This window comes from Ambystoma mexicanum, chromosome 7p (genome assembly GCF_040938575.1).
Source record: "Ambystoma mexicanum isolate Mex_15411 chromosome 7p, UKY_AmexF1_1, whole genome shotgun sequence".
In the NCBI taxonomy this organism is placed as follows: Eukaryota; Metazoa; Chordata; class Amphibia; order Caudata; family Ambystomatidae; genus Ambystoma; species Ambystoma mexicanum.
In genome coordinates this window covers 474866744-474891435 of record NC_090939.1, presented here as the reverse complement: position 1 = coordinate 474891435, position 24692 = coordinate 474866744, and the positions used below count along the sequence as shown (strand labels likewise).

The window sequence follows — 24692 nt, the reverse complement described above, 5'->3', positions numbered from 1 at the left end:
TGCAGTCTTTGTACTTAGATCTTGAAGTGCGGCCTCTAGAAAACCTGATGTTCCAGTTCACCTATGCACCCTTGTTCCTTATAAATGTTCTTCAGCTTTCTACAGAATTGCCCACTGCTTTTGGATTTTAAGACTGTTGCTGGTTCCCTTCTTCAGGGTGTGGCACTTCATCTGCAGACTTTCTTCCCAGTCACTGAAACAGTTTCTGCTCCTGACCTTGTGGGTCACCTCTTCAATCAACTTTGACAGGCTTCTGGTCATCAAACTCTGGATCACCTGTGGTGGTGGTCTTTATTTTCACTTGGCCAAACATCCCCTACTCTGCAGCTCCCCTAAGCCCCTGGTTCCTTGACTTAGCTTTTACGTTTAATTAGGAGTTGCTTGTTGACTTTATACATGAATCTATAGACAGACTTACTCTTACGTCCCGTCCCCTTCCTCCATACTGCAAGGGTGTCCCTTCCAAGGGATGGGAGACAGAACTATTTTCACCAGAAAAAAAACTTTCTTCCCCTTTAAATTTAGAGGCACGCATTGGTGCGGCCCTGGGAGCATGCGCTGCCCTGGGACCGCCCTCCGGCGGCACACCCCAGTCCCCTTTTCCGCGTCGACGGGAACGGGCCGACTTCACCAGCACTCCTGGGATTGGCTTCGGCCATGTAATTCCATGCACGGATACTACTTCTCTTTTGTCTTTCTTATCATTCAAGTACTCGGTCCTCAGGCGTCCCGATTCTCTCCGGTGCATGTCGACTTCCTCAGGGTTCAGAAGGTGTCCATCCTGCAACGGGCTCTTCCCAACTTCAGAACCCCACGCCCTCTGCCTATGTTGCCTTGGGCCAGACCATGGTTGGCAAGCTTCTACCGAATGCAACACGCTGTCATCAAAATCGCTGAAGAACAGACTAGCAAGGTGGAGGGACCTCTACCAGAAGTAGCTTCCAGAGGACCTCAAGAACTTTGTGAAACACTGAGCCAGGCCCAAGGTAGGGCTGCTATTTACCATCGCACCCCGCAAGGGAGACTCCTTCCCAAGGACTCGCCCGCGTGGAAGGAACCGCTCAGGTCCTTGTACCAGCACAGGCACTGAGTCTGCTGCAGCTACCAGCCTTGGGGCTGAGGGATCCTTGGATCATGCCGGTGACCGTGTTGAGGGACCGGAAGGTTCTTGTACCGGATTGTCATCCGAGGGGTGCCGCCCTTGTACCGGCAGTATGGCAGAGGGGCTATGCCGTAATACCGGCAGTACGTCCAAGGGGATGCCTAAACGCAGCTCTACCGACCCCCGGGTCGAGGGTTTCACACCTACCGGGTCTAGGCCCGAGGAGCATGGTAGGCCTTGTGATCCACACGCAAGAGTCTTGGAGGTGGCTGGGCCCAGCGAGCCGAGCAACACGTCGCAGGCAGGTGGCAGGCAGCTCGACGAGATGGCCACTGTGCCAGACAGAAGCACCCATCCAATGCCATTCCAGGAGTTCGGTGATGAACGAGTGTCAAGGTGGGACTGGCCTCAACCAGGTACGTGGCCTACAGCCTATCCTTATGCACAGGGCAGTTTCCCACTGCGTCCATACGGGCTCATGAAGTCACCTCGGATGGAGGTTATCCTCAAGGACGCCATCAGGGAGGTCCTCCCTACGATGCTACTGGCACCACAAGCTCCTCCACCGGCACTCCTGGCCCCGGCGCAGCTGCTTCCTTTGGCTAGCTCCCCAGCTGATTCCTCAGGCGGTTGCGGACCAGCCTCCTCAGCCTCCGGCCGCAGACCCCGTACCCCAGCCTCTGGCTCTAGCTACTCCTCCACCTCCGCAGTATCCTCCTGATCCACAGGATATAGATGAGGAGGATGATCCTGACATACCATCCTCAGCCACGGCCTTCCACGAACGTCTTGCAAGCCTGGCAGAGTACCTGGGCCTACCCCCAGCCCGAGGTTGAGCAGAGGGGCTTCTGGCTGAAGTGACTGGCTCGTCAGGGCTACATGTCCGGAAGCGGTTCACCACTCTTCCCATGCCCTGATGAACACACTGCACGATCTGGGCTTCTCGGTCAATCTCAGGAATTCGCAGCTGCAGAACACGCAGACTGACATTCTTGGGCCTCATTTGGGACACGTGCTCCGAGAAGTTATTTCCATCGGTGGACAAGATCTCTGCCATCAAGAGGGCTACCACCCACTTCCTCAGCAGTGAGGTGATCTCGGCGTGGTGGTACCAGCATCTCCTGGGATACTTGGCGGCAGTCCTATTAGCCGTCCCTCACACGAGATTGAGGAGGATCCAGCTGCACTTTGCGGATTCTTGGAACCAAGAGCGGGGCTTTCAATCCGAGATGATCAACGTTCCTCCATCTCTCCACCCGGACCTAACATGGTGGTCCAGGGACTGCAACCTACGGACGGGAAGCCCTTTCGGCCGCCTCCTCTGCAGCCCACCCTCACCAGACTCCTCGCTCGAGGGCTGGGGAGCCACCCTGGACTCGACAGGAGCAGGAATACCACATCAATTGGTTCTCATGGGCAAGGATGTCCTCATCCAGACAGACAACTCGACCAGCATGTACTACGTCAACAAGAGGGAAGGCACCAGATCCCCTCCTCTGTACAGACTGGCAAGCAGCATGTGGGAATGGGCCCTAGAAAATGACATCTACCTCACGGCAGTCCACCTCCCGGGGGAAGCCAACCTTGAGGCAGATACTCAGCAGGTTGGGAGCAGACAATTACGAGTGGAAGCTAAACAACCTCGTTATTCAGGAGATCTTCAACAGGTGGGGATCATCCTCGGGTGGATCTCTTTGCCACCTGGCACAACAAGAAATGCCCCCAGTTTGCCTCCTGGCGGGGACAGTGCCCTGACTCCCTGGACGATGTGTTTCAACTTGGCTTACTCCTTCCCACCCACTCCACTGATTCACAGAGTGATTTGCAAGATCAAAGAGTCTCGTCAGCTCAACATCATTCTAATGGTTCCATGGTGGCCAGCCAGGCCATGGTTTTCGGAACTGCTCAGCCTATCGGAGATGCCTCAGATTCACCTCCCGACTGGTCCAGCACATCTTCTGGCGCAGCAGGGGGGCAGGGTCATCCACCCGGCACCTCAGAAACTAGCCCTCATGACGTGGTTCCTGAGCAGGCAACGCTGCAGCACCTCAACCTCTCCCAGGCTAATCTGTAAATCATACAGGGCGCAAGGAGCAAGGCTACCAGGGCCCAGTATAAAAGTAAATGGACCAGGTTCTGCCACTGGGCAGACTTCAAGGAAATCTTCCGCCTGGCATGTACTTTGGACGACGTACTCTCCTTCTCGGCGCACCACGCCCACTCGGGTGTGCAGATGGACATCTGCCGTACATACCTCGCAGCCATCGAGGAGGGGCTCTTCTCCATTCCTATCTTCAAGAAACATTTGACAGGGCTCTCAAGGCTCTACCCGCCCATCAAGAGGCTGCAGCCCGTGTAGGACCTTAATATAGTCTTGGGCGCACTCGCGCACAAACCGTTTGAGCCAATGGCATCTGTGGATATCAGGCTGGTCACCATCAAGACAGCCTTACTAGTCGGCCTCACCTGGGCTTGTAGGGTCAGTGAAATCCAGGCACTGGTTGCCTCAGAAACAAATACTATCTTTCACAGGGACAAAGTAGTCCTGTGGGCACACCCAGCATTTCTGCCCAAGGTGCCGTCTGCTTTACACTTGAACGAGGAAATAGTCCTTCCTATGTTCTTTGACGATCTGAAGGATGAGGCACAGAGAGTGCTGCACTGCCTGAATATCAGGCGTGCCCTCAACTTCTACTTGGACAGATCCAAGGGCTTCAACAGATCGGAAGCCCTGTTTGTCAGTTTCGGAGGCTCAAGACCAGGCTATCGGGCCTCCAAAGCCTCCATATCCCGCTGGATGGTCTTGGCCATCAAAGAAGCGTACGAGGGCCAGCACAAGCCGCTACTGACCAACATGCATGCCTATGCAGTCAGGGCCAAGGCAACGGCCATCGCATTCCAGCGCCATGTCCCTTGGCAAGTCATAAGCAGGATGGCCACTTGGGCCACCCCCTCTGCTTTCTGTAAGCATTACTCTTTAGATGCCAGCTCTAGATCGATGCGTCTTTCGTACAGGCGGTTCTCAGGAACCTATTTGCTGAAGGAGGGTCTTCTCTCCACCCTGGGGCTAAATTCAGTTGTAATCGCCTATGCAGTCTGGAGGAAAGGGGACGGGACGCAAGAGTAATTACTCACTTTAGTGACTAACTCCTTTCCTCCATACGTCCCACCATCCTCCCCCTTAATAATACTGGTGTCATTAGGCAATGTTAATTCTATTTTCGATGTGTGGCGCCGGAGAGCGGAGTCAGGGCAGCGCATGCTCCTGGGGCCGCACCCCCGTGCGCCTCTAAATTTAAAGGGGAAGAAGGTTTTTCTGATGAAAAAGGTTCCGTCTCCCGTCACTTTTGAAGGGACGGCCATGCAGTATGGAGGAAAGGGGACTAGGGACTAGTTAGTCACTACAGTGATTAACTTATAATTTCTGACAATTCTAAGCTTTGGTAAATTATCTAAAAGGTGTACCCACTTTTAATATTGTGCTACATGCTGGAGTCAGTTTACTTTTTTTTTTTTTAAGTCATTCTGATTTTAAAGTACTTTCCTTTTATTGCTGATAATACTTTAATGCACAGCTTTGTGTACACAAGTCCATTTCTTTAGTAGTATACTATGGGGACATGTCTTTAATGTGTGTTTGTGTGTGTGTGTAAGATGCCCCTTATTTTTTACTCATCACATTTTGAACAGAGAGGAGGATTCACAGGGAAACTGAGAAAGAAAGCTTGAAATAAATTGTTTTGACACCAGAATACAGTGGAGTGTCTTTCCTTTGTTTCACTTCTTAGGTGCATGATTGTACTCTGCTGAATAGAACATACGCTACAAATTCCTGCACCAGTCTTCCACACTTTGTGTACTATAGTTTATTTTCAACTTCACTCCTCATGGGATTTCAGTCCTAATGGACATTTGTCTCGAGGCCCGAGCCTTAATAAGCTTATGATAGCACATTTATGCAAACTACTGATTTTATTAACATCTGCGCCTAGATGCAGTTCTGCTTAGACCCAATTTAATGTATGCACGTTACAAATGTAAAAAATCAAATCATTGTCTGATCTGCCAATGGCTCCTATGAAATGGGGCTTATGTATTTCGAATGTACATTGTTCTAAGCCAGTTACTTTTTCCATTATAGGTGCTATTCCAGTATTGGAAAAGTCCAGGATGCATTCATTTCCTATAGGCAGTCGATTGATAAATCGGAGGCAAGTGCAGACACATGGTGTTCAATAGGGTAAGTGTTTTTACGGAATATGTAATTTGTGAGGTAGTAAGTCTTTCCAGCTCTCATGTATAAAGATTTCTCATGCAAAAACATTAAAAAAACATTTTCTATGTGTTTTTTAATAGTGTTGCTAAAGTTATAATTACCACTGTTGCTAATGGATTGCATCCTCCCACAGATTCCTAGTCTAGCCAGATATCCTCCAGCACCAGCTATTCATGGACAATGTTACCAGGTGGCATAGTGTAACTCGAATGCTATCTCCAACCTGTTGTTTTCTTGACTTGGAACAAGTTACCACTGAATTTTGGCGCACACTATTCTCCTGTTACCTCAACTCTTTTTGTGTGTGTGCTCAGCACACCATCTACTCGGAAACAATCTTTAATGTGTTACTGTGCCATTTTGCCTAGTCCCAAGATGTTGGGCTTTGTGCCATCAGGCAGCAACTCCAAAATGTCCCGACCACAATTTTTGTGTGTTTTCTCTCTGGGTATACTGTGATGTGAAGCAACACAGTCCTGCCCCTCAGTGAACCCCATTGTCCTCAGGGTGCGACCTGCCACAGTTGTGCTTTCATACCGATTCAAAATTGCTGGCCTCATCCCTCCTAAATTCTACATAGATGGAGATAGATGAGCAGACAAAACGAACGAAAGATAGGGTAGGAGAAATAAGGTGAAGAAAGGCACACGCCTGCAGCGATTAGTACCATTCGTCTTACTCCTACAACACCTTAAGACTATTTACTTCTAAACCTGTTTTGGGAGGAATTTAAGAATCTAATGTTGGCCTTTTTCTCCAAAGCCTCGAAAGGAACAGCTTTGGCCTCAAATTCCCCTGTGTCATCTGGTAGGGACCTTCAAGGGACCATTCCCCTGCACCTGTATTGTCTGGTAGGGAACTTCAGGGGACAACACACCCACCCACCCATCCCACCATTGTACACACACACATACGTACACACACATGGACACACACATGGACACACACATGGACACACACATGGACAGACATTTATGTGCACACACACGTTCTGGAATCTTGGGCTTATTTCTTCCAGTGTGTTAAGCAAGAGTTTATTTTTGCTGCTTTCCCTCCAACCTTTTGCTCTTGTCTACTTATCTGACTTTTGAACCTTGCTTCTATTTTAGGGCAACCGATAAGTCCCTATGGCTTTCAGTGCATGCAAAGCCTATCCAGAACACAAAATTCCTTGGTTTTTACACCGCACACATTGCCCTACAGTGCACCTTAGAATGAGGTGTGGCAGAGATATGTTGTATACCTTTTCTTTTTTTTAATTAAAATAACTTTTCTGTTACCAGATTAATATTGGCTGCCACCAGCAGTTTTTGTTATTCTACCATGGTTTTAATTTTCTCCCCAGGACTTCTGCATTGTACGGCTTAATGCCATTTTGAGTACCATATAGTTTAAAATGCTAGTGACGCATGTGTTTCCTCTGTCCTTTTGGCCAGCTTGTCCTTTAGCCTTCTTATTTCTCTTTTAAGCCTTGGCTTGCCCAGTCAAAGCAGCAGTATTTTGTTTGTGGCCGGATGTGGGTTTTGGGAATGCCCATCCCCAGTACCCGCCTTGGCAAAAGTGTCTTTTGCTGGGAGGATGTGAAGGAAGGGAGGGTGTTCTGGATAGGACAGCCCTTGCCAGATTGAATGGTGCATATCCTTACCATTGTTCTGCTTGGGGTTCACCCAAGCTTGAATTTATAATAAAATGACACCTCCTGCGGCCATTATTGAGATTGTCGTTTTGGGCAATACCCTTACGAAAGAGGAGCACCCTGCAGCGACCTGCTCCTCTGTGCTGATCTGATGAAAACCCTTATCTGAGCTTTGACCTCTGGACGAGTAGGAACAGCCAGTCTTTAATCCTTAGTCGAGGATCCTGCCGTTCAAAGCTGACTGTCCCTAGGCCATCTAGTCACTGCCCCAGACTTGGAATTCCATAGGCTCTCCGCTTTAGGTAGGACACGCCCGCCGCCTCCTCCATCTGCTGCTTTCCAGAATGAAGAGGGGCCTTGCAGTTCCAGCTTCTTTGTCTTTCCCCCACTTGAGCATGGTAATTGTCACTGCAGCCTGCCTTAATCGTGCCAGTAGGGTTCCCTGAGGTTATCAGAATCGTTGTGATCTTTAACTTGTCGTGCCAAGGTCATCCAGCTCACAGGAACCATCTTCGAGAGTACGGAACTACTGCATAGCCAAACCTAATCCTGGCACCGAAAATTCTCTGCTTCTTCAACCCTTGGGCAGCTCCAACGAAATCAATACTGGATGTAAGTGGGCCCAGCAGATTCAGAAACCCTGGCAGTCATTTCTGAATTGATCTGAGTACCTTTGCTCCATCCTTGTGGGTGCTCCCCAACATAGGGACGGTACCAGAACCTTTGGCAGCAAAAAACTGAGCTTCCCCTTTAAATTTAGTATAGCATGTGTGAACGCATGTTAGGCAAGATTTGGTGCAGTACCCTTTGGATGCACTACAACCTTGACCTCCTGGCAATAGGAACCCAACCTTTCGATATAAGTCTGTACTCACAGGTTGGTAGTGTGGCTGAGTAGCCAGGCTTATCTCAAGAGGGATCAATGTGAGCAGTAGGGTGGTTACACAGAGTTTCACAGTGACAAGTATCCATATAAACGCACTCAAGGTTTCTTGATTAAACAATTATTTAACAGTTTGAATAAGCCTTCTTCAGAAGAGACAATATAATAGTAAAATACAAATACACTCCAAAATACACACTTAGTTTCTCTAAATCAGCACTTACCCTTTTGGGATGGCACACAGACACTTCCTACACCCTCGGGCACTTAAATAGCTAGGACACTGTGGACATTAATATATCACTGGTACATTTAGATCAATACTGAGATGGGTGTCGGAGGTTTTAGAATAGGACAAGGGACCACACACATTCTTAGGCAGGTAAGTACATTTGTACCCCTCTTGTCTCCACCCCCCCCCCCAAATGCAAAGTAAGTAAACTGTTTCCTGGAAGGTAGTTAACACACAATCCTAGGAGAGAAGAGTCATTCAGGGAGCCAGGCCAGCCAATGTCAATTGGGCAAAAGTCTAGGTGAGCTGAAGCTCTTGACTGAACTGAAAGTCTTGCACAATGTTTTTAGAAGTCTTTGTAGACAAAGTAGAATCAAAGTAGGGCCACACGCTGGGATAATTGTGGGGGGGTAAAAGATGCAAGCAACTCTACAGGAGCAACCAAATCAAGTCTCAACTGAGAACAAGTAAGGTTACAAGTAAAGCAGTAGGTTCTCTTAGACTGTATAGTCCCTTTGGTTAGAAGAAATGGTTCCAGCTGGCTTCTTTTCCTCTGTGGCTCTGCAGGTCCTTTTGTTCCTGTGCCACAGTCGTGGGGACAAGAGGGAGGAATTTTAGGGATTCGTGCAACGGGACGGTCGGGGGGCAGCAAAGGGCAAACTTCAATTCAGTGGCACTTTGGCGTTTCAGCTCCTCGCGTCTGACAGCAAATAGCAAAACCTCAGTTCTCGTATACCACTTCAACGTTCCTTGCTTCTGGGGTCCAGCGCTCTCTTGAGGTGGTTCCGGGTTGGTCAGTCCTGCTTCAAGGAAGTCCGGAGGATCTTCCTGGCGCTCGGATCTGACTTAAAAGCGATCCACTCGATTTGGTGTTCTTCTGCCTGGCACTTCTGTTCCAGCAGCAGTGTAAGTACAGCCAACTTTGAGAGGTCCAAACGAGTTCACCTTGCAGTTGATTGGTCCGACCAACTCGAGGGGAGAAGTCGTCCTTGCAGGGCTTCTCTAGTCAAGGCGAATTCGGAGCTTCAGCACAGCAGCAGGGCTTCACCGGGCAATCCAACCGTCCAGGAGTTGCAGCAGGCGTCTCTTCCAAGTTCTTCGGATTCCTTCGTCCAGTGGTCGACTCTGCCTTTAAAGCTAAAAAGCCTTGACTTTTTATGCCGGTTTCTCCCATTAATTCCAGCCTAGCTGTCAATCACACAGAAGTGTGGCTGTCCTTGCTGGACAGCCACCTGTCCAATCACCTTTGGGTACATTCCTGTAACTAAGGGGATTAGGCACAGGGAGTTTCGGGAAGCTCCCTCACTTCCTGCCCCTGCCAGACATACAGGAGCCAGAGGTGGGCTTTACTCATGAATCCCGCCAAAGGCAAAACAAAGGGACCAAATCTGGTTTGGAACGCAGAATAAATGTCAAGAAGAACCTTTCCAACAAGAAATGGCAAAAAAAGACGACCGGGCCAATTTACAAAATGGGCACCCATGGGTGCTTTACTGCAGCTGCGAACGCAGCCCGCGGTAAAAGCTCCCAATGGTAGTTAAACCTCTGACACCAGCCATTAATTGTAGAAAGGGTAACATAAAAATGTTACATGAGAAACTAGACAAAGGAGATACTAAGTAACCCCTCCAGCACCCTATTGCAAGATAGTGGGTGCTGGGGTCTAGAAAGTTACAAATGTAAGTACAGTCAATTTCACTTTACTGCTCTTGGGAACAATAGTTTATCTAAGAAAAGGTATTTAAACCTTTGGGAAATCTGAAAGACTTTTCAGTGTCACTGCACTGAAGGTGTTGTGTCACAATGGAAATAGGTGATGCCTATGGAGTTTGTCAGACTCCATAACCAAAAAGAAACAGTTTAAATCACAGTATAATACATGAGTGGGAAAAAGGTCTCCCTCTCTCCAGGTTGAAAATAAATTTAAAAGCCCTAGAATCAAGCAAAAGTGCTGGGGGTCTCGAAGGTAGAGGTGAATTAGCACATTTCTGAGAATTCTCCCTAACAACGCCCCACCGAGGCCCTGCCCTCACCTCGGTCCCTTTTTCCGCACGAACGGTGTTGGTTGTGGCAGTCAGTGCAGAGACTTTTTAACTTTTCGTTTGCTCCCCAATTCTTTTTCAGTTCTTTTTTCACTTCCCTTTAGTGCCTCACCTCCCCGGCACATGTCGGCCGCCGGAGGATTCACGAGATGTGCCTCTTGTGACCACTTGTTCCCGGCCTCGGACCTCAATGCCCTTTGGAGTGTTTGGGGTCCATCCACTGTTGGGGACTCGTGTGCGGCCTGCAGCGCGCTCAGTCACACGGCCTTGAATAGTTTGTCGCAGTGGAGGGAGATCTTCCACACTTCTCCTGTGCCCCACCTTAAGTACTTTGTCTCCAGGACCTCTCGTTGTGACAAGGTAGGCCCTCTGTTCAGCACGGCTCCACAGCACAGACTCCTTCCCTGAGGTTCACACGGATCGCATTCAGGTTCCGAGGGGCACGGGGGATCTTGGGGCGATCCAGGGACAGACCCGAGGCCTTTCAGGCTACTGGCTCCCAGTCTGAGGGGCTCAGGTGCCCTACCGGGCTGCCCTCAGGAGGACTGTTAGGCAGAATCCTATGCATTTCCCTTAGGGAGCACTACAGAAGATTAAGACCACAGGTATATGCAATAAATCCCCTTTGGTATCAGTCCGTACCACAAAGATTTAGTTGGTAGCTGTGGCTGAGCAGTCAGACCTATTTCAAGAGGGAAATGAGCAGTATTCAGGGTTTACACATCAGGACTACCATACTATAGAACAAGGAAACACTGACCAAAGCTTTGTATCAAAAAGAATATGTATATTTATTTTACATACTCTGATGTTCACACACAAATCACTATTATTAAAGTAAGTTAAAACAGTCAAGAAAAGTATACACAACTCCCTATTTAAATTTTAGACAAGTTTGAGCAAGAGTGAAAACTGAGCAAAATGGCACAGTGTAAACTAAGCACAAATGGCACTCTAACAATTTCTTCAGAGGGAGGAAAAGAACAAGTTATACAGGTTTAAACTCCTACAACACACCAGCAACACTTCCCAATTGGATTGTGAACAAGTTAAGCACGGCAGCACTTTAGTATCAACAGTACTTTGGTGAAAACCAAGCAAAATGGCACTTCAGCAATATGTAAAGGGGAAGGAAACGTGGTTATAAGAGTTTTATAGGTGCACCAACACATTTCTTGAGGAGAAACAATCTAAAGAAGGCAGTTGTAACAGATTTAGCCAGAGTCAAGAGGCCTCTGCCAGAGTCAGTGGTACAAGGCAAAGTGCCTAGGATCAAAATGTTCTAGTAGCTGCAGTCAAGTCTTTGTTAAACGATTGAAAAGCCGGTTGCAGGACGTAGAAAGCCAGCCCAGAAGGTAAGTAAAGGATTTAAAACACCTTTAGCAATACCCAACGAAACGGGAGGCCTGGCGGAACAATGTACCTTGAAAGTGGAAGAGGCTCCTGCGGTGGCGGTAGTTCCTGGCAGTTCCTGCCATTCTGGAGATCCAGCAGAGGAAGAGAGGCTCTGGTTGTGGAGAAAGGTTCGAGTTACTGCACTGCCAAGGGATGAAACCAGCCATGGTGCTGCCAAAACGGAATAAAAGGTACACTCCTTTAAATCGTGGTCGTGGGGGACGGGTGCCTGGCTATCCGGTCTCCTAGTGCTTGGCACTGGCGATTCGACCAAGGCAGGTCCTGAAAGGCGAATGACGAACTGGTTGGCCCCACCAGCTCAAGGGAAGAAGACTCTTGCAGGTGAAGATCTTCTCGAGTCGTTGGAGAAAAGTGGTGAGGATCTTCAGCAGGGCTTCACCGGTGGTTCATCAACGGCAGCAGCAGACCCCATCCCCATTACCTGCGATGTCCCACAAGGCTCTTGTGTTTCCCCCACTTTGTACAAAATTTTTACAAAGCCTATCTTTGACAAATTGGACCATCTGGGTGTCACCTACACCAACTACGCAGATGACACCCAGATACTCCTCACCATCTCAGGTATCTACAGTGCTGACAGCATTAGGATTAACAAAATCTTCTCCACCATTCAGGCATGGATGGCCACACACGTCCTCTGCCTGAATGATGAGAAGACTGAGCTTCTCCTTGTCGGTTCACCTAACGACCTGCAAAAACTTAGCCCCAACTACATCATCATCATCATCATTATTGACGGCAACACAATTCCCATTGTTAAAAATGTGAAAACCCTTGGCTTTTACCTCGACGCCAATACTAACCTCTCCAAACAAGTTAATATGACTGCCTCAGCCACTGCCTACACTGGGAAATTGATCAGAGCCTGTAGGCCTTTCTTATCCACCAATAGCTGTCTCACGCTGGATAGGGCTCTCATACAGTCCAAATTGGACTATTGCAATAGCCTTTACCTGGACGCCAACCAATCTGTAATCAACAAACTACAGGTACTTCAAAATAACGCGCTACGAGCTGCACTAAACATTCCCAGGCGAGAGCACATCTCCTCCACCAGAATATCCTGTAAATGGCTCTCCATACAACAAAATATTGACCTGAAAACCTTATGCCTCACCTACAAAGCCTTAAACCGTCTAGCCCCACCCTATCTCACCAACAAATTCACCTTGAAATCAGCCACCACATTTACTAGATCATCCAACACTCTATGCCTTACAGTGCCCAGATTCACCTTAAAAAAAGCCAGAGGCTCCAGCTTCACGGTCCTGGCCTCTCAACTCTGGAATACCTTACCGTTGAACATTAAATCAATTGAATCATTTCAACCATTCAGGAAACAAGTCATTGGTTGGTTACTTGAGAAAAACTAATTATACCATTCTCTATCTCCTATGCCGAACGACACAGCTGTTACTCTAACATAACAAGGCAAACTGTATATAATGTACATACCGCACAAATGCATAACTGCAAATCATATATAGTTTATTTTTGTTGTGACCTGTTTAAAAGTGCCCTTTTACCTCTGGGTCTGGAGCGCTATATAAATAAAATAAAATAAAATAAACAAATAACCCCCCAGCCTATCAGGGCAGAGTGTGACTTGCCTTGCCTAGGTAATCCTGTCCAGAGAAGCCTGCCAAAAGGACGAACAAAGGATCCCCGACCTGGGTTAGGATTTCAGAGAAAGGCACGAGAAAGAAATATTAAAGTTCTGGCAATAAAAACCTACCGGAGTAAAGTTAATATTTAACTAACCCAGTGGTATGTTAGAGGCTGTCAGTAAAAGTGGTAGCCTCGAACAATGGGAAAATCCCATAGGAAAATATTTGCGGTCGTATATTTACGGTAGTAACCACTGCCACCAGCCATAAACTTTGGAGAGAGGGACTGTACGGTACACCCTCGAAAATGAACACCAGGGAAAAACTATTAAACCTTCCCAGTACTTACATAGTAAGATGGGTTGTACTGGTTCTGTTCAGAACTATTGACTAGTAAAGTCAATGGTTATGTCGGGGGTGAATTCTCCCGGGGTCGGCTGGGCCATCCGCGGACCTCCGGACAGGGAGGCCCCAACTCCTCCCGTGTATCCCAAAAGAGATAGAGTATGAGACACACGCAAGAAGCAAGGTGATTCTGCTGTTTATTAAACAAAACGGCAGGGATGGGTCAAGGATCGTACGCGTCCGTCCTGACACTCTCTCAACATCGTGGGGCTCGCAGGCCCTTTTTACCTTAGTATGACGCGTTACTTGCGTCACCTGAGAAAGTTAGCAAAAAAACCTATCGCCACTCTGGATTGGTTCCCTGAGTGGTAGGGTTAGTATAGCATACGTATAGAGAACGTCGTTATTGGTTAAGGGTCAGTCAGGTGGTATACTTGGGTTGTCACTTCAGTTTGATACATAAAAATTGTTACATGAAGACCCCTGAGGATTGGTTAATGTTAATGGCGTCAGTGATAAGGGCCCCATGTTCTGATTGGTTCTCCCGCGAGCCCCCCAGTCTGGGACCATCGCTGTTCCCAGCTCGCGGTGCACCTGTCATTTGCAACAATGTTTCACTATGGGTATGTGCAGACAATGTGAGGATTTATTCATAAGCAGGAAGGCCGACTACTCCCACCGCTGCAGATGTCCATTGAGTCGCTTAATTGTATCTGCCTGTGTCTTGAGACGGGGGATCCAGGCGCCTTCTTCCTCCTGGGCTTGACATCCTATCAGGTTTGGCTTGGTCACGTGAGGTGGAACCGTGTTTGAGGCAGAATTCTGCACAATTAATATTGCATTTCTCACTGCGTGCCTGGCTTATCTTGCAGGTGCGACCTTGGCGTCGGCTTGCGCTTCGAGAGTTTGCAACGTTGTGCCCTTGACTGTCTGCTTTCGCCGGGCTTATTCTGCAGGGTCAGCAACCGAGCTCTTGCTCATTCAATGTTCATGGAAGCTTTTGCTTGCGGCCTACTTGGGCCTGGTACATAGGTGGAACCGTTTGATACAGAGCGCTTTAGGTTATGTTATCATATTGCTCTATCCCCAGTATCGTGTCTTCGTTATATTTCTCATTATGGTACAAGGGTTTAGAAGAAGCGTGAGCAAGCCTTTTTAGATGAGTTCATTATGCGTCTTGCGTTTCTGCATTTTGAGAAGCCTATGTGGAAAATAATAAAGATGCACGTCCGTGGGTGTGTCCGTCGCCTACGTCATAGCACTGAGTATGTTCTTCGTGTGGATTGGTGTGGGAGTGTCCGGTGTGTATGTTTGCACGGGTGTGCTGACCGTTGGCTAGGTCGTCATGGCATCTCTAACGATGTGTTGATTTGGTGCTGGATGGTTTAGTCGAGTTCATCCATGCCGCAGGTGTCGGTAGGTGCAGGGCAGGCTGGTGGGCAGGCGGGTGGGCACGCGAGTGGGCACATCCGTATGTTCTTGTACCAGGGTATTTGGTCGTCTGGGAGATGGGCGAACTCCTCTCGTGGCGGGTGTCTGGGCCGTGATCCTCTAGGCCAGGGTTGAGAGGTGATTGGTGGGAGCCTTTTGTTCACTTTTCCCACTTCAGTCCCCCCTCTGGTCGACTTGTCGACCACAAACATATCCTTTTCCTTATCTCCTCTCACTCTCCATATTTTAGTTACTCCTCCCAGATGTCCATAGTGATTAACATGGTCTTCAAATGACCAGTACATATATACACAGGTTCCTCCAGTTGTGCAGTATACCCATTTCCCTATGTAGCTCCTTGGGTTTCTTGGGTTTTCGAGCTTCACAGATGGTGGGTCCAGGTAGTTAGTGATGATCTGGTTGCGCAACCTCTCTCTCTCTCTTATTATTGTGCCTGTGTGTTGGCCGTCGTCTGCTGGCATCAAGGGGTGCATACCGACCATTTCGATCATCTCGTCTGTGGTGCGTGCCTTCCGGGCCTTCCAAAATCTTATGATAAGTGCAGCTCCAGCCAGAATAATGCATCCAACTGTGATCTTCAGTCCATCTGACAGCCAAGATGGCATCCATGACCATAGCGTCGAAAACCAGCTCTCATCCTTTTTTACACCTTTACTTTCATCCATCATTTTGGAGTGCATCTGGGCCAATTGTGATACTGCTTCTGTCAGTGTACCATTGTCAGCATCGTTAGCAGGAATGAATGTGCAGCATGATTGTCCTATCTTTGCGCAAACTCCTCCTTCCATTGCTGTGAGGAGGTCCAGTACATATCTGTTCTGTAGTGCTACCATCCTCACTGCTCGCAGTTCCTCTTTTATTGCGTTGAATCCATTTACTGTAGAGTTAATTGTCATCATTAGTTCCCATCTAGTTATCTGGAGCCATTTTGCGTTTGCGTAGGCCTGTAGTCCAGGATGTATTATTGAATAGAAGAACATTGCTGCTCTGCTGAATAGTCTGTGTTCTGGCGGAATTGAAGTGAGTGCTGTTTCCGACCTTCCCCACAGGTAATTTCCTGTCAGAGGTTCTCCTTGTCTTTTCTTTCTATTCAGGACAGTGTTGTTGCCGTTGTTTCGGTTCTCTGGCCCCTTCTGAAGCTGTGCAGATCTCTTTTTCCTCTTGTTTCCTTCATCCATTTTTGGGAAGTTCGCCACATTCACATGTTTGAGGCACCACAAGTGATGGTACATTAAAGTGTACTATTGTGCATATACCATTCCACAGAGGGGGCAGTGTGTGGTATGCCTTGTCTCCACAGGCCCAGTAATGGTCCATTACTACTGCTGTTCCTGCTCCCCCCTCAGGTAGCTCTGTTACGCTTGCACAGTTGGTGTTGTATCCTACGTCCACTTCTCCTTTGTGTTGGTAGCATACCTTAGGTGCAGTCATCGGCAGTATTGTTATTGGGTCTTCATCCTTCTCTATCCACGTTAGCATGGGTACGTACTTGACCCAAGTCATCCAACATCTGTTGTTGTGTTCAGCAATAGTTGTAGTATCTTCTCTCATTGCCATGTTGCTGCCAACCACTCCTGTGTCCCATTTGTCACCCAGGTACACCTTTCCTGTTATTATTATCAACGGTCTTTCCCAACATCCTTGTTTACCAGGAACTTCAGTGGCGTACCAATCACATGGTAGGTACTGTAATGTAACTTTCTTCGTTTCTCCTTTTTCAGGGCCACTTGTTATGTATTTGAATGCTTCAGCATGTAAACTGGCCTTGTGGTAACCCAAATAACTCTTAAGGAAGTTATTTTCGTACGGGTATGTGTCTCGTGTTTTCCATACCAGGTGCACCGTGTTCCCTTGAAATCTCCCTTTCGTTTGGAACAGTGCCAGGTATATTATACACAGTGCTGTTTTTTCATCTATTTCCGTGGCAACGAAAGTTCGGGAGGCACTCATGGCGTATGGGATCAATGAGCAGACGTAGCAGCTGTCTTCTGTTGTTTGTTTACCTATTTGAGTCATGTGCTGGTACCACATGTTTGAGACGTGTGCTGAATTTTGTATGTAGTTGTCAATATCTTTATTGTCTGAGTATGTGCTGCGTTTAACTCTATTTCCCTTGTGTGCAATTTTGCTAGTACCACCTGACGTAACACCTGTTGCAGCTGGGGGTGGGGGTATGTTAGATTTGGGTACAGCAAAAATATTGATAGCATAACTGTTCCGCCATACAGAGGCAGCCACAAACCCGGTGATCATCAAAATCCCTATCTTCTTTATTACAGAGGCTAGTCTCACTGGCATTTTACTCTTACCTTGCTGCAGTCCGGCAGCTAGTTCTTGCAACGTTAAAGTTGCCCGCCTGAAAATTCTCAATATGCTTGTTATTAGTGTTAGTTGTTGTTTTCAAGCTCTCCCTATCAAGTAGTCGTTCAGTGCCCAGGCGAAGAGCTGTTCCCACGCCAATCTAAGCGATCTATCTCTTAGGACAGGCAAGTATGGGTGGAGGTGGGGCATTGATTGTTCTATGGCCAAGAGAAGTGCTGTGTAGTAGACACGTACCCTCCTCCTTTTCAGGTACTTTGGCCATTTTATGTAATAGACAAATTGGTGTGATAATTCTTCGGGGTAGTTATTGTCTGAGGGTATCATCTACTCCTGGGCAGTGAACTTTGTTAGTTATCTGTTTTCTTAGCAGTACAATAATATGCCGTACCTGCATGTGCGAGAGAAAAAAAAAGAGAGAACATTCAAGTGTTTACATGTGTATGTGCAAAACAATGTCCTTCAGTTGGGTTATTACTGCAGTGGGTAGGGGGTCGATGGGCAGAGGGTTGGGGCTCAACTGGTAGAGGTTTCTTTACTCTTTGATCGTGTGACCATGGGGTGGGCGGTATGGTAATTACCCCTTTCTATTTCAGTAGTTGTCTCTGGGGAATCAGGGGGGTGGCAGGGTATGGGGACACTTTGGCCGTTACTTGCGGTAGAAGTCCCTTCCTCAGTTGGCGACGCTGTTGCTGTTCTTCCAATGGCCCTGTCGGTGACGCTAGGGCGGGTCTGGAGTTTGCAGATCTTTACGTCGTGTAGGTGATTCCAGGCATGTTTGTCCTGTAGCTTTACTGCTCTCGTTGATACTTCCTCTACCATTGTGGGGGCCAGTGAAGCGTGGGCTGTTCCACTTTCTGTTGAAATTGCGGAGTAGTACGTGGTGACCTTTGGCAATTTTGCACAGTTTTCCCTTTTCCAATTCTTCATCCGCGTCTTCTTGTTGATCAGTCTTAGACCCGCCCCGCGTGCGCTCGAGCTGTTGAGACACAAACACTACACTAGTAATCAAAGAAGACACATATTGGTACATTTCATCACCAAGGACATTTGCAGTACTCTCATGGTCGCTGAATGCTCTTGATGTTGGCGTCGGAGGAAGGCGCATTTGGCGTCCGGTCACCACCTCATGAGGGGTGAGGTGGTGGTCGGAGCCTGGTCTATTCCTTAGCTCAAATTGGGCTAGCGGAAGGCAATACAGCCAACTCTTCTTTGTTGTTTGCTGTATTTTTGCAATTGCCTCTTTTAATAGGCCATTCAGGCGTTCGCATACACCGTTGGCCTGCGGGTGATATGCACATGCAAATTTATGCTTGATGTTCAGTAAGGATGTGATATGCTGGAACATTTCATTGGCGAAATGCGGCCCATTGTCTGACCGCAGTATTTCGCACACCCCCCACCTGGGGAAGACCTCCCTCACTAGGAATTTAGCTGCTCGGAATGCATCTGGGTGTGAGCAGGGCCCTGCCTCAATCCACCTCGAGAATGGACACACAACTACAATCATATACCTATTTCCTTGACATACGTTGATCATATCAACATAGTCAATATGGATGTGTCGGAAAGGTCCCTCTGGCCGGGGTATAGTACCTTTTATCACCTTCAGCGTGTGACCGGCCGTGAACTGCTGACATGTGAGACAATTGCTGATTAAAATTTGACACGTGGGAATTTAACTCGGGGCAGAACCAATCTTCTCTAATTCGTGCTGCGATGACTTCCTTGCCTGTGTGGGCTGGGTAGTGTAGCTGGCTCAGGGCGGTGTTCAATAGTGCCAGTGGCATTACCATCTTTCCTGTGCTACCCTGGCGCCATAGTGCGTCAGTTGGCGACATTGTACATCCTCTTTTTACCCATATTTCTTTTTCTGCCATTGGTGCAGCCGCTTGTAGCTCCATTTTCTGAGTGGCTGGGAGATGGGTGTACCCTTCTCTTATTAACATCTCCTTAGCTATTCCCCTCCCTCTCCCTCTCTCTGACTCTGGGGAGTTATATATCTCGCCAAAATATGCAGCATACTTCGCGTGTGCGTCTGCTGCTGCATTCCCTTTTGAAATATGGTATTCACCATTAGTGTGTGCGGTGCATTTGACCAAGGCTAATTCTTGGGGGTCACTTATTACTTCAATTAGTTCAGCCAACAGGAGGGCATGTTGTACTGGGGTGCCGTCAGCTCTCCTAAACCCTCTTCTCCTCCACTTGGACAACCCTGAGTGGACAGTAGATGTGACATATGCACTGTCGGAATAAATGGTTACTCGTTTGTCAAAGCTTTCCTTCAACGCCAAGATCAGTGCAACTAATTCTGCTGCTTGGGCGTAGTAATGCTGTGGTAATTGCACGCATTTCATCGCCACACACACCGGTACCTCTGTCATTTTTACCACTGCTGCCCCAGTTCTCCTAATCCCGTCACTTTGGTCAATTGTTGATGACCCATCAATGAACAAGAGCTCACCTCCGTCCAGTGCATTCTCTTCAATCCTTCTACTGCATGAATATATTTCAGTAATCTTTGTACAATCGTGTGCATAGTCTCCTTCCTCAATTGCTTCTGCTATAAACCTTGCAGGGTTGACCGTGCTGCATCTAACAATTGATAGTTCAGCTCTAGATAATATTATTTCATAACCTGACGCCCTCTGCGTTGTTAGCGTGGACTTAGTCTTGTTCAATATTGCAAATAGTGCATGTTCCACAAATAGTGTGGTCGGGCACCCCATGGTGATAGCTGATGCTTTCTCTACCGCAAAGGCAGCTGCGGCAAGACCTTGTTCGCAAGGGAAATGACCTAGCATCACAGGATCCAAGTGGCCGCTGTAAAACGCTACTGGTTTGTAGCCCATGCTTGTTTTTTGATCCAACACTGCTTTCATTACTGTTGAGTCGCAGTGTGAAAATATAAAAAATGGTCGTTCATAATCTGGGGTGGCCAGTACTGGAGCTGTTGATATTACATCTTTTAGTTCATCAAAAGCCTATTTCATTTCCATTGTCCACCCCAATTTTTTCTCCCCTTTGTTAGATTCCTTTAACCCCTCAACTAGGGGTCCTATGTATGAGCTGTAATCAAATACCCATGCTCTGCAGTAGTTGCACAGGCCCAGGAACTGCTGTAATTCTCTCACTGTTTGTGGTAATGGCGTTTTTGAAATGGCCTGTGCTCTTTGTGGTGCAATCTGTCTTCCATATTGGGATATGAGCTGTCCAATATAAAGTACTTGTTCCTGACAGTATTGTAACTTCTCCTTGTCTACCTTGTAACCTTTTCCAGCCAATATTGTCAGCATCTTTAATGAATCCTCTCTGCATCTTTTTTCGTTTGTGCTGCAAATGATTGTCGTCAACATACTGTAACACTGTGCTTTCTACTTCAATGTTACCCAAATCCATCTGGATTACTCTGTTAAATATTGAGGATGACTCGCAGTACCCTTGTGGCAGTCTGTTGTGTTTCCACTTTGTGTTTCTGTAAGTGAAGCTTGTTAGATCTTGTGAGTCTGGGTGCAGTGGTATTGAGAAAAAGGCATTTTTAAGGTCGATCACTGTAAACCGTGATGCTTCTGCTGGAATGCCGCACAATATTGTAGCCGGGTTTGCTGCTATGGGGTATTCTGCTTCCACTGTTGTTCAAAGGCCTGAGGTCCTGTATGAAGCGCCAAGATCCCCCTTTAGCCTTGCGCACTGGGTATACAGCTGTGTTGCATGGAGATTCTGTTCGGACCAATATGCCATTATTTATAAGGGCCGTTATTGTTTCATATATGCCCTCATCTGCCTCTTTTGATAGTGGGTACTGTTTCACTCTGGGGAGTATTGCACCCTTTTTCAACTTTATTCTTACTCCCCCTATGCTTTTTATGCACCCCACGTCATAGGGGCTAGTAGTCCATAATGATGCGGGTACTTTTGCCATATCCTCCTCAAAAAAGGGAACTGGGGTGGACGTGGGTGCCTCAAGTGCCATTGCAATTTTCTGTGCCACTTGTTTGTACGTCACCCTTAGCCATATTTCCACACTCATCATAAATACCATTTCACCTTCTTCCTTTTCTCCTGAGAAGAGCTCCTCATCTGACACCTGGGTGAGTCTACATCCCTCTGCCAGTGCTATTACTGCCCTCCATGCTCTTCCTTCTCTGTCTTGGGCATGCACTGCAATGTAATCAGCGGTTGCTATAATGCTCTCTGTCCACTGAAATCACCTTTCCTTCTGGTTCGTTGGCTGGTGTTTCTGGTCTAAACAAGTAGGCTGCTGGCCTCCTCCAGATCTTTCCCTCTATCCCTGGTATCCATGCAAATGCCATGTCCGTCCCGTACTGGAACAGTTCACCATCTACTGGCTCAGCCCTAATCACTGTCTGTCCACAGTATGCCTGCATAATCTGTCGTGCAGTGAGCATGTTAATTCCTGGAGTGGAGCAAATTATGCCGTCCTTCGTAAAGGAGATCGTCATATTCAACCTGCTCATTATGTCTCTCCCCATTATATTTACTGGTGAGGCCCTAGAATATAAAAGTGGGACTGACATGTCATAATCCCCTATTGATAAGGGAATGTTATCAGTAAAGGGAACCAACCCCCTAGCCCCAGAGAATCCTTGGGTGTTCATGGCTTCACCTGACATCTTAAATTTACCTTCCCTTATGCAAGACCGGGTCGCCCCGGTGTCAACAAGGAATGATAATTTTTTGTCACCTATCGTTACCTCTATGCGTGGTTCCTCCGCACTATTAGGTGTTACCGACAGGATGGGACACACCAAGGTCGTCTGTGGGCTGTCTTATTGGGGGTATAATGATTGACCACTTCCCGTGTAAGGGTTGTGTCCCAGCACTGTCACCCTACCCAGTTGTGTTTGCTGTAGTTGGGTATTGGTTGAGGTTATGTTATGGTCTTGGACTTGTGCAAGTGGCTGTACTTGCTGTGCTTGGGGTTGTTGTGTAATCGCTACCTGTTGTTGAGGCGGTGGATATGTCCGTGGCTGTTGTGGTGTTACTATTTGTTGCTGTCCATTTCCCTGTTGCAATGTCTGCTGTTGCTGGAGGCCCTGCTGTTCCTGTGTGAGCTCTTGTTGTCCCTGTTCACTCCACAACGGTGTGCCTGGTCTCACTCTACACGTACGTGACATGTGTCCTACCAATCCACAAATCCAACACACCAGTGGTTCCCTGTTCTGCCATGGAAAGCTTCCTGTGTTGTCCTGGTATACTGTGTGCCCGGTGGGGTAGGAATTTCTAAGTCCCCCCACCTGTTGTTGTGTGTTATATCCGTATCCTCTCCCTCTCATTATTCCTCCCCTTCCCCGGTTGTAATTATAATACCCAGCTCCTGGCGTTGAGTATCCTCCTCCCATGTTAGTCGTGTATGGTTGGAGTGGCGGCATCTGTTGTGTTACAGTCTGCGATGATTGTATTTGGGAGTGGTCTTGTGCAGCCACTACTTGTGTGGGGCTTTGATTTATGGTGGCAGGTGTAGTTATTAGTGCGCCTTCCATCGTGTATTTAGTGAGTTTCTTCTGTACTAGTTTAGCCTCTTCCGTTTTCCTATCCTCTTCCTTTTTTTTCATTTTTTCTTGCCATGTCCTGCAATGATGTACTATAGTCCGTTGTATTTCTGGCCATGCTTTTGCTTCCATCCCCACTACTTTCTTTAGTTGTTTCTGGACTGGTTCTGGGAGCCCCTGTACTAGTATATGATAGAATATTGCTGGTGTTTTGTCCCATTGTTCTCTAGTTTCCATACGCCACTTCTCTTGAATTTCCTGAATATAATCAACAGGATCTTCGTTCTCACGCACCTTGCGCGAGGTAATTGCTCCTATGTCTGATGTGTCTGGATACTGTACCCTCAGTGCCTGCCATAACGCATGTCTGCAGTTTGCAAATGGTGCCCCATCGTGTGATGTGTTTGTTATTGTGACCCCGGGGAAGGCCCTTTACATCTCCCACTGCCAACTTCTGTCCTGCGGTGTGTTTTTCCATTTCATATATCCATTTACCCGCACCTCTGCTTAATGATGGGAGTCTGCACTTTATATTTTCCTTGTCTGTATGCTTCCAAGGCACGTATTGAGGTCTAACCCCTCCCCTCTCTAGAAGAGGCATTAAGTTGTGTCCCGTTTTACCCCTGGGTTCCACAAAATCGAGTCCTCACACCCCTCCTCTTCTTCCGTCTCTTCTACATCGTCAGTTTCGTCCATATTTCTCCTGCTCTTCACCCTTTCACCTCCACCACTTCCCCTTCTTTCATCGTTTCCTTTATTTATGGTGGGCGTGTGTATTGGTTGTCCCTGCCTGCGTCCAGGGAGGTCTCTAAGCCTTCCTGCATAGGGTGTCAGTTCGCTTGTGAAGGGCGCTAGTTTAGATGGGCATGTTGCACGTAATGAGCGTGAGATGGTGGAGCATGTAGGACGGGACGGTGACGGCATAGCTTCACGTGTCTGCTTTTCCGCTATTCCATGCTCCTCCTCCTCACTTCTCTGCAGTTCTTCCTTTCTCCTGCAGATCCATGGTGAGTCTCTATTTGTCCGGGTGGTGTATAGTTTATCTAGGCTTTCCCTTTCACTATTTCTTCCTTCCTTCTCCATTCCTTCTTCTTCCTCACTACAAAAGTCGTTCATAAATGGTAACCCCCAAACTGTCTTTTTCCCCCCAATCGTTACTGTTCTTAAGTCTATTAGGTCCGTTCCTCCCTTTTCTTCTTTACTACTCGCCCCCCTTTGTGCCGATGTTGTTGCTATTTCTGTATCTCTATATACATGCCTCCTTACTTCACTCTCCCCCTCCTATCTTCTCTTCCCCCTTCATTTCTCTCCGCTATTTCTCTACCAATTTCCTGTCTTTTCTTTTTTAATTCTTCCATTACTCCACAACTCATTTTTTTCAATATCTTTTCATCATCTTTCTTCCTTTCCCATCTCTCCCTCTCCAATATACTCTCTATCATCCTCCCTGCTTCATATTTCCTTGTCGTTTCTGACAGCAATCTCTTCTTCCATATTGCCATTTCTTTTTCTTTCTCCTCTTCCTCTTTTTTCCTGTCGCGCAGTGCTGCTCTTGATACCCTTTCTGCTGCTGCCTTTAACCTTTCGGCTTCCCTTCTTTGCTCCTCAGTTCGTTCTCTCATTTTTTCCAACTCATTCTTACCTTCTTTCCTTTCCCGTGCTCTCTCTTTCCCCCCTCTCGAGCTGCTTGATCAGTGCATTCTGCTCATCCCTTAATTCTGCTAATCGTTCCTCCATGGTCTCTTCCTTTTGTCTTAACAGCTCATCCCCTTTTCCTTCCCCCTCTATTTCACTCCCCCAGGTATTATCCTCGTCCATTTTCCTTACCACCTCCTTCTCTTCTCCTGTTAATGAACCTCGTAATTTTAA

At 47.5% G+C, this 24692-nt stretch overlaps 1 protein-coding gene across 5 annotated transcripts in view; it reads left to right on the top strand.

Moving 5' to 3' along the window:
• Positions 1-24692, top strand: part of KDM6A (lysine demethylase 6A) — a 1954130-nt gene that overhangs the window by 887108 nt on the left and 1042330 nt on the right. For all 5 annotated transcript variants that reach the window (XM_069636498.1, XM_069636499.1, XM_069636495.1 and 2 more), the window contains exon 11: positions 5244-5342. In XM_069636498.1, the coding sequence (XP_069492599.1) occupies positions 5244-5342 (99 nt within the window). The remainder of the gene's footprint in view (positions 1-5243; positions 5343-24692) is intronic.